The 18775-nt window shown below is 43.4% G+C and overlaps 1 protein-coding gene across 4 annotated transcripts in view; it reads left to right on the top strand.

Annotated features, from left to right (window-relative positions):
* The window catches only part of phactr3b (phosphatase and actin regulator 3b), a 51290-nt gene extending 42927 nt beyond the window's left edge, over window positions 1–8363 (top strand). For all 4 annotated transcript variants that reach the window (XM_048255745.1, XM_048255746.1, XM_048255748.1 and 1 more), the window contains 5 exons: window positions 3540–3595; window positions 5212–5273; window positions 6143–6283; window positions 7035–7111; window positions 7930–8363. In XM_048255745.1, the coding sequence (XP_048111702.1) occupies window positions 3540–3595; window positions 5212–5273; window positions 6143–6283; window positions 7035–7111; window positions 7930–7945 (352 nt within the window). In that variant the 3' untranslated portion in view covers window positions 7946–8363. The remainder of the gene's footprint in view (window positions 1–3539; window positions 3596–5211; window positions 5274–6142; window positions 6284–7034; window positions 7112–7929) is intronic.
* Window positions 8364–18775: the final 10412 nt, after the last annotated feature.

Below are 18775 nucleotides of genomic sequence, written 5' to 3' on the forward strand. Positions count from 1 at the left end.
CGGAAAACCCACTGTGATGTGACCTCGGGCGCAGGGCATTGCGTAAAGAGCAGCCAGTCAGGACTGGAGGAGGAACTCAGACAGCAAGCGGTAATGGTCCCTGGCAACCACAGCCCTGGGGCAGTCCCCAGCCCACTTGGCCAGCTTTTCTAAAACTTGAAAAAGGAAAATAGGCACACACACACACACACACACTTACCATTATGCATTGAATATGATATGCATTAACACATACACAAATCTTGTGTACTTAAACACATTCACACACACACAGTCACGCCACACTCTCTCTCTCTCTCTCTCTCTATATCTCTCTTTATCTCTCTCTCTCACTCAGTCACACACACACACACACACACATACACACACTCACGAGGACCAGGACGAGATGTAGCTGTAGAACATTAGGCCACAGCTCAGTGGGCATGTGCGGTCCACGGCCCACAAGTCCTGACTCATCTAGCCATCTCTCTGACGGGCGCTGCTGCCATGACACCGCCATCTCGGCCTGCTCCTGGTGCCAGGTCATCGCTTTGACATGTCGATGGCTCGGCCCAGCTCCCTTGCCAGCTCTCTGCACACGTTATAATCCGAGCGGCTTTGGCACGGTTCCTCAACAATCAGAGACCTTAGGAAGGTTGCTTTGAGCCCATCTATGTGAGCGTGCATCTGTGTGCACTGTGTAAGATTATCTTATAGATCGTCTACTTAGTGTAATGTTATCTCAACAGATTGTAAAGATATTTATAAATAAAGATATTTATAGATAACAATTGGGTTTCTATGCCATTTGGTGAAGTGATGCCTCTACTCACACAGAGATTAGCTATAAAATAGTGGCTTTGTCAGTCCGTTTGCTCGGAACCCCTAAGTTTTGACATTTACCTGGTCTGCGTGGGAGCTCTGTGAGTTGAGCGGGCCCTGGCGGTGAAGCCGCCTTGATCTGAGATGAAAAGATAAGAATAAAAAAACTATGAGCACCCTCTGTACTCTTTATTAGCTGTGCTTCCTTGGTCACAAAGCGTCCATTCTGGGCGCCCTCACCCAGCTGATCCTGCTGGCAGGGTGGCCTTCTTATTTTGGATAACTGATCCCAGGTGTCCGCCCCACACACCTCATATTTCCAGGAAGAGCGCCAAATCCTCTGCCTAAAAATAACATGCACTCATTTTGAACTGTGAGGGTTTTTTTTCCCGTTGTGTTTTTTTTTTTGTCCTTCACCCTCATTTTTCAATCAAGCAGAAAATGAAGCTATTTCGTCAGAGTTCCATCTGTGGACACAATGTCTGTCCCCCTGGCCCCTTTAGTTGGCATAAATCATTGTGTCTGTCCACTCTGTCCCCGGCTCAGTCGTGATCCAGTGCCTGTCCCTCCAATCACTCCATCACAGGACGGCTCAGACGGACACGGTGTTCGATAAACTGATGTGTCTCCTTAATTGGAATGTGTCACTTTAGGGAGATGGGCACAAACATGTGTCTGTGTGTGGAGGGGAAGAAGGGAAATCTGCACACAGCAGCCAGCCAACCAATTTGCCATCCCAGGAGACGAATGAGTATTCCACCCCCCCACGACCAACCCTGTTGAGTGTGCTGATGTTAGCCTTTGATCACATGTCCTTGATTGAGCACTGCTGCTTTGTTTGTTTGTTCTGAAATGACTAAGAGCTCTCATCGTGCCTGACACGTGGAACTGAAGAGCTCGTTTCACTAGTCAAGTCATTTTAAATATGGTGCACTTAAAACAATGGTTGTTGTACTGTTGCCAGAAACCATAAGAAAAAGACAGTAAACATGACATCATAAGCAGAAATAGAAATGATAACATATAACATAACATTAACATAAAGAAAAAACATATTATGGAACATAAAACTTCCACATAGAAGACTTGAAATGACTAATAATACTATTAAGATCTTGTACAGAAATGTGATTGGCTACAAATATGTTCTGGGAGTCTACAATGCTATTCAGATTCCATTAGGGTTTTAGAAATGGGGTGGGGGGTTGTTTGCGACCTCACCCGAGTCTTGTGAAGAATTCTAGAATGCGTGAGGTGTGGCTCACTGACAGGAATCTCATTCAGCTGAAGCATTTAAGCAATGCCTTCCTGTTAAGCACTCTGATGTTATCCCAGTGTGATAAATAGATTATCATCACAGTAACTAGGGTAACCACTAATACATCACAGTATCATCACAATAACTAGGGTAACCACTAATTACACTGCTGATTGTATTGTCTCTTTACACCACTCAAGCAGCAACTGCATGCATGGGGCAGCCGTGGCCTACTGGTTAGCTTCGGACTTGTAACCAGAGGGTTGCCGGTTCGAACCCCGACCAGTAGACACAGCTGAAGTGCCCTTGAGCAAAGCACCTAACCCCTCACTGCTCCCCGAGCGCCGCTATTGTTGCAGGCAGCTCACTGCGCCGGGATTAGTGTGTGCTTCACCTCACTGTGTGCTGAGTGTGTTTCACTAATTCACGGATTGGGATAAATGCAGAGACCAAATTTCCCTCACGGGATCAAAAGAGTATATATACTTATACTATGTGTTAACACTGCATTTCTGGCATTATTAATTGTGATATTGTGACTGTATCAGATTCATAATTGAAAAACACACAGAATATGTCCATACCAATTTTGTTGCCTAGCCTACTACAGACGCCTTTTATCCATGAAATGTAGAGATGCGTCGTTTTAAAAATGTTTGATCAGGTCTTAAGTTATCTGGTTGCCATTTCCTACAGGAACACCTCGTCTGTTGCTTTATTTGATTATTGGCTAATTGTGTTGCCTGTGGGCACTGCTTTGTTGATGAATTCCAAACGGTATTTAATTGGTCGCCAGCATGGCATAGCAACACAAAAAGCAAAGCATGGTTTGGTCGGGATGGGGAAGCCTGAAATCCCTACAGCAGCATTTCTACCGGGTCCTACCGAGTGTGCGTGAGAATTTCTCGCGGAACGCCCCCCTCACAAATTATGCAGCGGAGAGAATAAGGAGGCTGGCTTCGTAGTACCACACCACTCTCAACAGCGCAGCTCAGTTGCGAGGCAGACTATCGAGAAGACTACTCATGCGTGAGAGTCGCTTCCCAGTTACCTGTGTCTCGGCGCAATATTTACGGGCTCACTGTTCTACGTTTGATTTCAACGACTATTTAGTACATTTATATTTAGACTACTTGGAAGCATTTATTTAGCTGAATACCGAAAAGACCTGATGTATGTGGAGCGTGGATAACCATCCCAACAAAATACGAAGATTTTGAAAACATATGATCTACAATCTGTTTTGGGAGAAAATACAGACCTAATTCTTTGCCTGATGTGGAGGTTTTTACGAGTCAGACATTGCAGGCGGTGTATAGATCCGAGATGGGACACTTTTAGGATATGCACATCCACATTGGCGCGTTGCTTATTTATGTGCAGGCAATCAGTCTGCTAATCAGAGACTTTGAGAGACTTTGGGTGAGAAACTGAATGAAAAGATGGTCCAGAACGTGATTCTGGTCTTCTTCCGTAGGAGACTGAGCCAGAGACCGGCTGTCGAGGAGTTGGAGAGCCGGAATATCCTCAAACGTGAGTATCTTTGTACAACTCCACACGTTCCGTGATTTGTCAGACGGGGATTCCTTCACCGTCAGATTCTTTGATCTGAAGGCACATGCACTGCCTGCGTCTCATGGACTTCTTTATCTGTGTAACATTTAATTGGTGTAAGAAGAAGGATGTGTTTATTTATTCACGTACTTATTTATTTTTAATGTAGGCCTATATATATATTAAAGAAAGTATGTCATGTCCTAATTCCTTTTCCATACTGAGTCTTTTTTTATTTAGTTTTAGATTTTTTTTGTATGTTTCATATTTTTATTGCAGGGAATGGTGGGCCAAATATTATGTTGTGTGAGAAGAATAACATATTTGTTGAACAAGCAAATCAACTAAATATAACTTAAGAGAAAAAGCCAAGATGAATTTGACCTGTATATTGCAATTTGTAAATTCAGACATCTCTGGGCGTTATCTATAAGTCAGACATTAACATAACTAAAAAGTAGGTATTACTAGGACACATAAATCGGATATTTGCTCATTTCAGCCTCTGTAGTGTCCTGCTGCCTAAAGCAACCATGTGCTTCAGTTGTTGTTTACTTACTGGATTGATTCCTCCATTCATTGCTCTATGTCAGGTCATGCCACCTGTGTCCAGATCCTTGGCAGCTGTCACCTCTCTCTTTGGCATTCTTTGTGCATGTGCGTCTGTCACACCACCACCAATCTCAGTTCCCCTAGACCTGAGACCGGGTTTACAAGACTTGAGTAAGCACAGATAGAGAGAGAAAGTAACCCAGATGTGGCCCTGACCTGGACCACCCCCCCCCCAAGACTCTGTCATTGTTTAGGATTTGATCCAGAGCATGACATGCTGTTCTCAGCCAGCTGTCACTCAGGGATGCCTTACAGAAACAACATGGTCCTATTCAGATCAGCTATAATGTGTGTGTGTGTGCATGTGCTCTTCACTGTTTATTTGTGTGTGTGTGTGTAGAGAGAGAGAGAGAGAGAGAGAGAGAGAGAGAGAGAGAGAGTGAGAGAGAGAGAGAGAGAGAGAGAGAGAGAGAGAGAGAGAGAGATAGAGCGAGAGACTTGCCATTTGTACTTTCTCAAGTTCAGGATAGCACAGTGTGGATTTAGATAATCCAGCTTTTACAAACTACAGGGGAAAAAGAGCGAGAGCAAGAATTGGAATGATTCTGTCCCATTCAAAGAAAAGAAAAATCTGGCGATCTCAACTTCATCCTCAGCTCTCTTAGCTCTCTTTTCCCCAAATCTCTTTAGGAGGGTTATCAAAAAACCCAGACAGCCACCACCACCCCACCTCCCATCCTAGTTTCCAAAGCAGGACAGCTGTCCAATGCAGATGTCAAAGGCCTCGTGCTTGTCCAGTGTCAGACGACATTAAGCCTAAGTGCCCTCTATTAATCCCACAGAGGCCACCACTGGACCAGGCCGGCCGCACTCTTCATTTGTGTGTGATGTGTCATGACGCACGTGATGTCCGAACTGACCATGAACAAGTGTCCCTGAAACTCTCTTGAGTGTAATTTTTGTGTTGATTGACGGGCATGGCTGGACTGTTTTTTTGAGTGTGCGTATTTTGCTGACCTATGATGTCTCGTGTGTGTTGACAGAGAGGAATGACCAAACGGAGCAGGAGGAGAGGCGGGAAATCAAACAGAGGCTCAACCGAAAGGTGCGTCAGCAGGTCACCGCTGCCTCAAGAATCCCATCAGCGCTTAATCTCTGGCTAGATAAATCCATGGGCATCCAGACAGACACATATACACACACACACACACACACACACGAGGCAGAGGTAGGACACACACAGAGACACAGACACACATGCACACACTCACAAAGACATGTCATGCACGCACATGCATTACCCCTGCCCCCCAAATACACACACACACACACACACACACACTACCAGTGTAACATATGCACAAACGTATGCTTACACACACAGTGTGTAAATGAACTTGTTTAACAAATGATGGTATGTACACACAAACTTGTGTGGAGTGCACACATGCCCAGACAGATGGACTTAAACACATACCCCTAAACATACACCCTTAAACACTCATGCTCAGACATACATACACAAACATACACACAGACGCACAAGCACAGACGCACACTATCTGACATGCACACAGGGACACACACACACATACACGTACACCAGCTCAGCTGTCTTTTAGAGTAGCAAACTGGCACATGACCCTAAGTAGATTGTGCAGCATGAGGTAGCCTTCATTGATATAAAGTGGACAGAGTTCAGAGATCAGAGGGGAGAGAGCTCCTTTCATTAATCCAGGCTCTGGGGTGCCTGGGATGTTCTTTAGCCAGGACATTTCACCCTTGCTTCTCCTGTGTGCTCTCTCCTCTGAACTTTAACTGAAGCACTCTGGTACCTTTTTACAACACAGTGCTAAACAGAAACACGGTTGCTACAAACATGTTGTTATCTGTAATGGTGTCAACAGATCCTTTCCTGAGCCTCTCTCTCTCTCTCTCTCTCTCTCTCTCTTGCTTTTGCTTTTCTCTGCGCAGTTGAACCAGAGGCCCACAGTCGACGAGCTGCGAGAAAGAAAGATCCTCATCCGCTTCAGCGACTACGTGGAGGTGGCCAAAGCTCAGGACTATGACAGGCGGGCAGACAAACCCTGGACCAGACTGTCTGCATCTGACAAGGTACAATCCAGCTCACTACAGAGCTCCACCTGCTGACCTTGTCTGTGCATTGCAGTCTGAACTCAGCAGTGGATGTTATGGTTTAGCTGATGATGCAACGAGGCAACGTTTTGAGCAGTCTTGCAAGGCAATGTTGCTGAGTATTGTTTGGGCACATTCACAATTGTATTGGATATTTTATATTGGAGTTCTTAAATCATCAGTATGCAAACTTATCATGATCATCCAGTCCAAACACATGGAACTAGTTATGTGGTTGCTCAGCAACATCACTCAAAAAGTTGTCCCATGTATCATCACCTTTTGTGTTTGATAATATCTTTTGTAATAACATCTTATGATTGTAGGTAGTTGTCTGTTTGGATATTTACTCATTTTATTTTTTACCAAAATGCTGTGATTATGAATTAGGTTATGATTTGACCTTTTTTCTCCACTAATGTAGAATCGAGGAAAAATAGATTTTGGATAGTAATCTGTCTCTTCACTCAACCTCTGAATTGTCCCTCAATCCCCGACTATGTCATTATTGTGTCACTTGCTCGGAGGTTCAGGGTTAGATGGCATGTCATTCCAGTGATGTAGTGAACAATCCTTGACACACTGCAGTTAGTCAGTTGCTTGGAAGTTATGATGGGACGCCCTCCTCTTTTCCATGCAAATGATCCCATCACCCAGCCACCACCGCTGTCTGTTTCTGGGTCACACCTGGAGGCATCATGTAATCATCCTCTTGTCTGCTCCCCCACAGGCAGCAATACGCAAAGAGCTGAACGAGTTCAAGAGTAACGAGATGGAGGTGCACGCCTCCAGCAGACACCTCACAAGGTCAGCATCACAGTGTTTGTGCCTGCCTGTGGGAGTGTTTGTGTGTGTGTGTGTCTGTATCTGTATGTTTATTAAGTGTGTGTGAGTGTGTGTCTGTATCTGTATGTTTATTAAGTGTGTGTGAGTGTGAATATCCTCTTTATTTGTATTTATGCTTGAGGGTGTGTTCATGCCTAATGAGGACAGTACTGGTCTGATGTGCGTATCACACGTCAGATTAGACTTCACATCCACTGCACACTCCACTCCAATCTGGCTGATAATTCCTTGCATTTAACATAATACAGACATAACGGTGTCACCTTTAGCAGGATTTGCCAGGGTTTTAGTGTTTCTTCAGAAATCTTGTACATCCTGTTATAAGCTTTTTTTTTTTTTATCCCTGGTGGGTTGTGTTGGAAAAGACAAAGGGTGTGCTCCAAATATAGCCGTGTCAGCCTCTCTAGGGATGGGCAAGTTGCTTGGAATGTGCTCACATTAGCAGAGGCTGACAAACATAACAAATGTTCACTCCAGTCTAGCCTACGCATTTGCTTACGTTGAAGTCTATTTATATATATATATATATATATATATATATATATATATATATATATATATATATATATATATATATATATATATATATATATAGCCATTGGTAGCAAGATGATGCTCCCTATCTGAATGAGTTTGCAGTCAGACCCCATTTCACCAGCACTGGGGAGCACTGACCGGCTAATAATAAAGGTGATTAATGAGGACAGGTGTGGCTGATACGAGCAGCATTGCAGCATTCTTCTAATTTCCCCCCCTTGTGCTTCTGTCTGGCCCTACAGGTTTCATCGGCCATAGCGAGGTTTTCTTCTGTGAAGAAATGTGGAAGCTGGTTAACCCTGATTACTTCGGGAGAAGACCTCGCAAGGCTTCTTCCAGAGCAATGGCCTTGTGGGCCACCAGGAATTCTGGGAAGTTGTATCTTCCTTTTTGTTTTCATTATTTTTTTTTTTTATTACTTCCTGGAAGAGGGCACAGTCGGTGATTCTTAGAGGCTATGTCTCTGGAGCTGGTGCCAAGAGCGAGGAGAGGGCCTCCGTCCGAGGTACCTGCGGCCCTCTCTCCCGGTCCGCAGAGGGGCTGGGCTACCCACTGCTTGAAACGAGACTATTTTTAACAGGACTCTCAACTGCTCTCCCCTTCTCCTTTACTTCTTTTCTGTTGTTTTCTTTTTGTGGAAGCTTGCCTTTCAATGCCAAGATGGGAGTGGGGTTAGTTTGGGGGTTGGGGGGGGTGGGTTGGTTGAGAAGTGGGGTCAAGAGGGAAGAGGGTGGGGTTTGCGGAAGCGGGTGGTAGCTTTTTTTGTGGGGGCTGAGGGGATTTTTGCATGTGACCCGATGAACTTTTCCCACACCAGTCATTGGTACTGTAGTCAGTCACACCCCAGTCGTTTGTGGGCTCTCACTGAGGACAGCAGAGAAAAAAAAATCAAGTGAATTTCATATCAGCTGTGTAAATGTCAATCTCTTATGAAAAACGAAATGGACTACATGTCTTACCTTTGTAAGCACTATTTATTGTCTGCACAATACAAGTTTTGAATTTTATATATAAAAAAACTGTTTTGTGTGATGTTTTTCACTGGGTCAACAGGGAGGGGGGGGGGATTATGTTGCTTTGAGTATTTTTGATGATGTAAACACAATATTGACTTGACAATCACAAAACCACAACTTATCCATTAGGCACAGGAATGTGCTGCTGCGTAGCAAGTACAATCAGTACAGTACAATCAGACAGCCCTGTCCTAGTTAAGACTGCGTTTGGATATGCCTGCTTGTGACAAGTCTTATATAAGCAGTCAGGGCGAAAGTTTTGTTGTGTGTTGATGAGCATGCTTGCCTCTAATCCATTCCTCTGGAGCAGCATGTGGATATGAAAGGGCTTGTGACAGGACTGGAGCCAGGCTTACATCACACACCAGATTAACAGAGGGACAAAACACATGTCACGCCTCACCTGGACAAGCACAGAGTCTAGCATCAGCTGTTCTTAAGCACGCACCACTGCAGGCTACTTACCCAAGTTCATTTGAAATGAACATGGTTTGACCAAGATGAACTGTAATAAATTAGAAACACTAAATTAATTTTCCTGAGTTAATGTCCCTCAAGTTACAGAATTGTGAAATGAGCAATTTAACAATGCTTTTGTGCTGAGAACTTAGCTTCGAAATATTTTAATTTTCAGAGATCTTTCTTTTTTAATGTCCTCGCTTTCTATTTCCTCCTTCCTAAGCATACAGTACATCACATAGGGTGTCTTTCAAAAATGATCAGGCATACATGATTATAAACCACATTGTTATCAAGACCTTCCAGACTGATGATTGTTTAAAAACAATCTTTACTAATTTGAACAGGGTAAATAGAAAGAGAAATGTTGAGGGTAAGGGATGAATAAGAAGATGAACAAAAAAAAGCATTGCTGAGCTTCATATCGACAAGCACTGAGCATTAACTGCTCCAATGCAAAAAAACAATACGAGAGGAAGACCTGCTTAACTGAGTTTGGTTGAAATTGACATGATTGAACTGAAATGAGATGAGATAGATTAGCGCCACAGAATCAAGTTAATGTTCCTCAGTATTGTTAAATGAACACTGCTTTTGTGCTGAGAAAATAGGGTAGTCTCTTAATTGGCAAGGTTTGATAGAAGGCTTCCCTTCTATTGTTGCCTCTTCCTATTCCTTGACTCTTTTTGTCAGAATCTGTAATCTGGAATAGATGACAAAGCACATGTTTAATCAAGTACCAGACAGATTTTCTTAAAACAAACCATGACTTGTTTAACCCATGGGTTATCTTTACTCGTCTGAACAGAGAACAAGTAAGAAAGATATGGTTATGGGATTTTGCAGACGCTTTTGTCCAAAACGACATACAAATACAAAACAATATAATACTTAACTTAAAATAATACAAAACAATATAATACAATATACTGTTTCTGAAGTTCATCCCCAGCCCCTTATTCGCAGTTTCCCCAAATAAATAGATATCACAAACAGTCTAAACAGTTACTATGACAACACCTGTCCACCTGCTGAATCAGATACAGTAAATTAATGAATCTTTACACAGTACCACAGAAGAAGTGGGTTCATCGGCTTCTAAGGGTTTTTACCATCTAAGAGCTTTACCTTGGCCTTTTTCTGGAGCGTCAGGGCTAGATGATTGCACCCCAGGTCTTCTCGCATGCTGTGCAACAGCTGTGGAGTTGCTGGCCAGCTGTCTTCAAAAATGTGCTGACACAGCACGACTTAAAGGCAACTAAGTCGAGGCAACTTCAGCTCATCTTTTACAAGTTGTTTCATTGGGGCAGTAATTGATCTTCTTTGTTTAATGTAATGCTATTTCCATTGTACTTATGAACAATAGATGCAACTATGTGTCTTTATTAAAACAAGTAGTGAATATGCTAACCACTAATAACCACCTAACCACCTCAAAAAGACCAGAGTGCTTTCTATAGTAACCCAAGTCATTTAGATGCCCCCCCCCCTCCCTTTCCCCCCAGGTCAAAACCTATGTGATTCAATCTCTGAATCTTACAGACAGAAGATAAATGAATAAGGGCTGTATTTTGGGCATGGCGTAAAGTTCGTTTTCCACCCGCGCAAAGTTTAATTCGGTATTTTGCACGTTTATTTTTTAAACATTGTGCCCAGGGGTGTGGCAATTAACAACCTAGGGAGGGGCCTGGCGCGTTGTCTAAAAATCGCTATCATACACCACCTAAACCTGGTCAGAAGTCAATGGCGAGTTGTTCATATGCTATTTTAAGAGCGCATGTCAACAGTCATATTGGCAGGTGCACGCACCATCTTTCTATCATTCATGAACGCACACCAGCGAACGTCCATGCAAAGCATTACAAATTGCACGATTACAATGGGAAACATAATTAGAATAAAGATATTACGAAATACTGTACATCTCACGATGAGTAGTTTTTCACCATCATTTGAAAATTGGTAATGACGGTTAAAAGTGTTTAGGGGAGAGGCGAGAGACACGTATGGAGCACAGCTGAAGACGCACTGTCACGAGATATGAGCAACTCCTCTGCAGGATATATGTTGTTTTATTCAGTCATTTGAGCAACATTAGGGTAAGTGTTGCTTTTTCCAGCCTATGTTTTCGGTAGTAACCCATTGTCAGTCAATAGTGAAAGTAACTGCATATAACTGTCTTGTCGTTGACTGACTCCTTGGTGAAGTTAGTTTCACTTTGCCAATGAGTTCAAATAATAGACGAGTGCAAATGCGTGAAGGCTATGCTAGGTTTTAGTAAAGCATGGTTTAAAGGAGAATTCCGGTGTGATATTGACCTAAAGTGTATTGAAACATGATACCGAGTGTGAACGTATGTCTCATAGCCCATCTCGGCTTGTCCCCTGCACTCCAAAATCTGGCGCTAGTTAGCCGATGCTACCAACAGCTTTTTCAATAGTGGTGCTTCGGCATCGGGCTAGCCATGCAAATAAATCACTCTCACTGCTCCTGCACCTCTCACTGCATCTCTCATCTGGGCCCCTTGCTCTTACTCTTCCTCGTCCAGACATTACAGTGTTTGTCTTTTTCTGTTTCTGTTTCTAAAAACATCACTCCTCAAAGTCCTCCTTTTACTGTGTCAATGTAATAGAACAAAATAACCCCTGCCACTGAGTCTAAGCCAGACTGGAATCAGCTGTGGTTGGCACAATTTATCCAACATAAATCAGTTGTGTGTCAATTATTGAATTGTTTGTTTATTATCAGCTGAGATATATTGTTTTTGAACTGATATCATTGCAGAAGCAGAGGTTTTTATACTGTATTTAAGGTTTGGAATATTGTTTTTGGGTCAGTGACAGATAAGGGTTGGTAAGATGAGAAGGTTTATGTTTAAACCTTTAAAACAAAACATGCCTGTGGTTTGCTAAAGTGTATACTTTGTATTTCTGCTGTATTCATATTATTTAATATGACATGTATGCTATTTTTTAACAAAAGATAGAACTAACAGCCTGTTAAATTGTCAAATGGTGTAACCACAAAAATGACAAATATCTAATATTTCACACCTCCTAGAGTTCATGCAATTGCTCTCATGAAATTATTAGTTTATTTTGTAATATCCTATGAGAATATGTTTTATTATATTTATTTCTAAATTTAAATTATATGGGTTTTTCATTGTACTGAGCAAGACCATATGCTGTAAACATCTTGTTTTCTGTCTATTTTTTGACCATTTGAGTAAAAATGGTTTAAACAACCATTATTACAGTAAAGTAGAGTATTAAATCATTATCCATATTCATTTTTTTGTACATTATTAGTATTTTAGACAAAATACTGGTTACACCAATTGACCATAAAACGTTTATAGCAATAGGACAAGAAATTGACACAGAAAATAGGCATCAAGGTAAACTGAATAGGATATTTTGATATGTATTCATGTCATTCATCATATTCCATATCAAATATCATTTCATAACATCAATGAAACTTGTGTTCTAGTTGATTTCAATTCAGTTCTCATACAATTTCAGTCTATACCCATTATTTTCAAAGAGAGTGAGATAAAGGGCCTTATTTTCGCGATGCAAAACCTGGCGCAAAGCGTATTATTATTCTGACGCAAATTTTTTTCCTATCTTACACTTCACTTTTATTAAATAATGAGCCCAGGGGTGTGGCAATTACCGACATAAGGTGTGGTCTGACACATGATCTAAAAATCGCTATCTTATACCATCTAAAAAGCATTACGCCACTGACCAAGAAAAGCCTGGTCTATAGCGAAAGGCGCATATGAAACACAGCTGAAGACGCACTGTCACGAGATGTAAGCAGCAATTCCTAAAGGTTAAAGGTTATTTATCCAGTCATTCGAACGTTATAGGGGGAAGTTTTGCTTTTTTCAGGCTATGTTTTTGCTGGTAACCCATTGTCAGTCAATATTGAAAGTAATTAACTGTGTATAACTGTTTTTTTTGTTGACTATGACACCACAGTGAAGTTAGTTTCACTTTGCCTATATGTTCAATTAATAGACAGATGTGCAGATATGCGTAGCCTATACTCCACTCGGTTTTAGTAAAGAATGGCTTAGTGGAATACCTGTTCCATACGGTCTTGCGTACAAGCAGATTCCTTCAAATACACCGCTGACTATCAAAATACTGATGCACTGTTTGAAGTTGCCCTGCTTGCTGTTAAAGGGAATGACAGATGTCCTCCTCATTGGTTTAAAGGATGTTAACACACCCACCCAAGCCCAAAACACACCCATGACTGATTAAGAAACATAAGAGCCACCTTTTTGCGCCAGGCACCTGACGTTTGATAACAAAACCACCCCGAATGTGGACTGGACAAACCCCTAAATGTATTTACGCTATTTGCTAGTGACCATGCATTTTATATTGCTAAATTAGGGCCCAAAGTGTGTGTGAGAGAGAATAAGAGTGAGTGGGTATGATGATTTCTTAACCCTTATAAGGTGTTCAGGTCTGTGGGACCCGTTTTCAGTTTTTAGCTTAATAAAAATGATACACATAATTATTTTTTTAAACTAAGATTCATTGGCCTTGGCTCATTTTCTGTGAGGAACATAAATCAGAAAACATTTTCAATGAACCCCCACTGAATACCCCCCCTTCACATTTATATTACACACAGGATGTTCGGGTCCACTGGACCCGGTACTAGTTAAAGTGTGGAAATCATAGGTCCTGTGTCTGTGTGTGTGTCAGTGTGTCAGAGGGTTTTGATGGTGATGCAGAGCAAATAGTTTTAGAAAGTGAGGATAACATTTCTGAAAATTCAGACTGAGTTTGAAGAGGAGGATAAGCATCAGCCAGCTCCGAAACGTAAAAGAGCCTCAGGACTAGCCCTTCAGCAGCCAGGACAAGCCTGCAAGCAGCCTGCCCCAGGACCATCCCGTGAGCAGCCGGGACCAGCCCGCAAGCAGCCAGCCCCAGGACCATCCCGTGAGCAGCTAGCCCCAGGACCATCCTGTGAGCAGCCAGGACCAGCCCGCAAGCAGCCAGCCCCAGGACCAACCTGTGAGAAGCTAGCCGTAGCGCGGAGGCGTCCGGGCCAGGCTAGCGGCCAGCCCAACTCGCCCAGCCATACCATCCATTCTCCTGGCAAATGTACGATCACTGGACAACAAAATGGATCACATCGACTGCTGAGATCAACGAAACCGACAGTAAGTAACTGCTGTGTGCTCGTCTTCACTGAGACTTGGTTAAATGACAACATTCGGACTCTGCTGTACAACTGGAGCAGCTAGCATGCTATCGAGCAGACAGGGCCATTGTAAAGGGAGGTAAATCACGAGGAGGAGGAATCTGTGTTTACATCCGCGGACGAATGGTGCCGGGGACACTGTAGTAGTATGCAAACACTGCTCACCACTGGCAGAGTTTATGATCATAAAGTGCCGTCCTTTTTACCTGCCAAGGGGGAAATTACTGCGATTCTGCTAGTCGCAGTATACATCCCGCCTACCAACAACAACAGCGATAAGAACGCTCTTAGTGAACTGTACCAGGCTGTCAGTGAACAACAGGCGCACACCCAGACGGTTTCACCATCTTCACTGGAGATTTTAACCATGCTGATCTCAAAACTGTACTTCCAAAGCTACACCAGCATGTTGATTTTCCAACAAGAGGAGATAACATCCTGGACCTGGTCTACACTACACACAAAGGAGCATACAAAGCCACCCCCCTCCCCCACATTGGACTTTCAGACCATATCACTGTTATGCTAATGCCCGCATACAGACAAAGGGTAAAAGCGAACAAACCGGTTAAGTAAGCAGGTAAAAGTGTGGCCTGAGGGAGCCTCCGATGCTCTTCAAGACTGCTTTGACACAACAGACTGGGAAATGTTTAAGCAGGCAGCCACTTACAACAACCGGACAGACATAGAGGAGTATACAGACACTGTAACCTCTTACATCACCAAGTGCATCGATGATGTGACCCACACAAAAGACATCATCACTGGGCTAACTGGAAGCCATGGCTGACAGGGGATGTCCTCAGGCTGCTGAGGGCCAGAGACAAAGCCTACAGAGCTGGGGATGAAGCTGGCATGAAAACAGCGAGAGCCAACCTGTCCCGTGGCATCAAGGAAGCAAAAAGGAATACACTCACCACCCAAGATAACCACCCACTTCAAAGACAGCAGGAACGCACAAAGCCTATGGCAGGGCATTCAGGCCCTCACGGACTACAAGCCCGCCCACAGAGCTGTGAGAGCAACATCCCTCTGCTCAACAACCTGAACCGCTTCTTTTGCTCGCTTTGAAGCACAAAACAGCACCTGCCCACAGAAGACCCATCCCCCCTCTACATGAGCAGCCCCCTGTGCCTCTCTGCCGACAGCGTGAAGAGGACACTTGCTGCTATCAACACCCGTAAGGCAACAGGTCCAGACAACATCCCAGGTCGTGCGCTGAAGGACTGCGCAGGGGAGCTTAAGGATGTCTTCACAGACATCTTTAACACTTCCCTGAAGCAAGCCATCGTCCCATCATGTTTCAAAGCTGCCACCATCATACCTGTGCCGAAGAAAACTGCTCCATCCTGCTTCAATGACTACCGCCCTGTGGCACTGACACCCATCATCATGAAGTGCTTTGAGCGGCTTGTCATGTCACATATCAAAGCCATTCTCCCCCCCACCCTGGACCCCTTCCAGTTTGCATACCGAGCCAAGCGGTCTACAGAGGATGCAATCTGCTCTGCCCTCCACCCAGCCCTCACCCACCTGGAAAAAAAAGACTCATATGTGAGATTGCTGTTTATAGACTTCAGTTCTGCATTCAACACCATAATACCACAACAACTCATCTGCAAACTTGACAAACTGGGACTTAGTACCTACCTCTGCAACTGGCTACTGGACTTCCTCTGTCAGAGGCCCCAAGTAGTACGTGTTGGCAACAATACCTCAAGCAGCATCACACTGAGCACAGGGGCCCCCAAGGCCTGCGTGCTCAGTCCGCTGCTCTTCACCCTGCTGACGATGACTGCACTGCAACCTACAGCAACAATCACATAGTGAAATTTGCTGACGACACAACTCTGGTGGGTCTCATCACCAAGGGCGACGAGACTCAATACAGGTTGGAGGTCGACCATCTGACCACGTGGTGCAGGGACAACAACCTCCTGCTAAACGTCAGCAAGACCAAAGAGATTGTTGTTGACTTCCGGAGAGGTCACACCCAACACCTGCCACTGACCATCGACGGTGCTGTGGTGGAGAGAGCGAGCAGCACCAAATTCCTGGGGGTGCACATCAGTGAAGACCTCTCCTGGACCACCAACACTGCATCACTGGCTTTAAGAGCTCAGCGCCGCCTGTACTTCCCTCTGAAACTCAGGCGAGCAAGTGCTCCACCAGCCATCATGACCACATTCTACCGAGGCACCATTGAGAGCATCCTCTCCAGCTGTATCGCTGTGTGGGGCGGAAGCTGCACTGAATACAACAGGAAAGCCCTGCAGCGCATAGTGAACACAGCTGGAAGGATCATTGGTGCTTCACTCCCCTCCCTGAAGGACATTTACACCACCCACCTCACCCGCAAGGCGACCAAAATTGTGAGTGATGCAAGTCACCCCGCTCACAATCTGTTTGATCTACTGCCCTCTGGGAAGAGGTACAGAAGCCTGCGCCCCAAGACTACCAGACTCACCAACAGCTTCATACACCAAGCTGTAAGGATGCTGAACTCTCTCCCTCCTCTCCCCCCTCCACCCTCAGCTACATAACATCCTGGACATTGAACCCACAATGGCCGCCTGCACTACTCCACTTGCACACTTGAACACTTGAACACTTGCACACTTGTACACTTTACAACTTGGTGTTGTTGTCCTGAAAACACAACACTTCTGCTGCTCTTACATAACTTGCACCACTATGCCACTTTCTTTATTACTTAGGTCAAACAGAACTACCCAAGCCTTTTATTGGCCTGACTTTGCACTAGTATTTTATTGACTGTCTATGCACAATTTCAACCAAATTTTGCTGCTCTTATTTTTTCATTATTATATGTGCCCTCTTATTTACTTAATTACTTACTTTTTTGTTTACTTGAATGTTATGTTTGTCTGTGGACTTAAATTGGTAAAATATGTCTTGTCTTCACCGTGGGATAGTGAGAAACGTAATTTCGATCTCTTTGTATGTCTGGAACATGTGAAGAAATTGACAATAAAGCTGACTTTGACTTTGACTTTGTAGGACTAGCCCGTCAGCCTACTCTGAAACGCAAGCAAACCTCAGGACCAGCAGCCAGCCCCAGGACCGGCCAATAAGCAGCAAGCCACAGGTCCAGCTCGTCAGTCAGCTTCAAAACCCAAGCGAACCTCAGGGCCAGACCGTGAGCAGCCAGCCATAGGACCAGCCTGTCAGCCAGCTCCGAAACGCAAGCGAACCTCAGAGCCAGCCCGCCAGCAGCCAGCCCCAGGACCAGCCAAGCTGCAGGACCAGCCGTTGAGCAGCCAGACATAGAACCAGCCATTGAGCAGCCAGACATTGGACTAGACTGTCAGCAGCTTGCAAATGGCATATGGATGTCAAAAAATGGCAGAATTGAATGGTCTTTCTGCTCAAGAAATGAACCCCACTGCATGGCTGCCAATGTGATTCGGATGCTACCAGGACCTACACGCTTGGCAGTCACACACAAAAAATCTTCTTTTTACCTTCTCATGCCATCCCCTATACAATGCAATACACACACAGTGAAACTCTGCCCCTCATGTGTGGTACAGTCTGGTATAAAATTGCCGTGTTTAATGGCTTCAATGTGTTGTTCAGACAGATGTTATTGAGTATGTTCAATTTCTAATGAAATTCAAATAAATAAAACTTGCTTCATTTGTACAATTGTTGATTATTTTTCAGTTATGCCTGTTTTATGATGCATTTCCTTATTTTGTTACATTTTAATACAAAAATAAACAAAAACGAGTGACACTTCTATTCATAATTGTGATTTAACAAAGGTAAAGGCAACACATTTAACATATGTGTTGTTTATATTACTTGCAATTGGGATGAAGTAACCATCTAGTGAGTATTTACAAAAAAAAGTTTGATTATGTTGAATTAAAAGACCTAAAATGCAATGGGTCCACCAGACCCAGCAGCACCACCTGTGTAACAAAAAAACGAACACCCTATGACAACCAACCAACAGCAGGATCTGCGTTCACATGCACTCTGTGACGAGAAGTTTTTCTTGCTTGTAAGTGGCATCCATTGGGGGACAAGAGGTACATTTTATATATAATAAATGTATTTATATTATTTATTTATAATTTGAACATACTGTTTACATACATCATAATAAAATATTAAAAAAATAATTATGGAAGTTTAAATTTAAAATGAAATGCTTTGACATTTCAAAAATCGCTTAAATTGCAATCTAATTAAACCCTTTTAAAGCTATTGTTCATGCTAAACAGTTAGCCATTATTTAATCTATAAAAGTAATATAATTGGCACCTAAAATTACATACTCCTGGCCCTGAATCTGATCAAACTGGTCTCAAACGAAAAAACGGTTACACCATTTGACATTTCTATTTAA

Source organism: Alosa alosa, chromosome 10, assembly GCF_017589495.1.
Source record: "Alosa alosa isolate M-15738 ecotype Scorff River chromosome 10, AALO_Geno_1.1, whole genome shotgun sequence".
NCBI lineage: Eukaryota > Metazoa > Chordata > Actinopteri > Clupeiformes > Clupeidae > Alosa > Alosa alosa.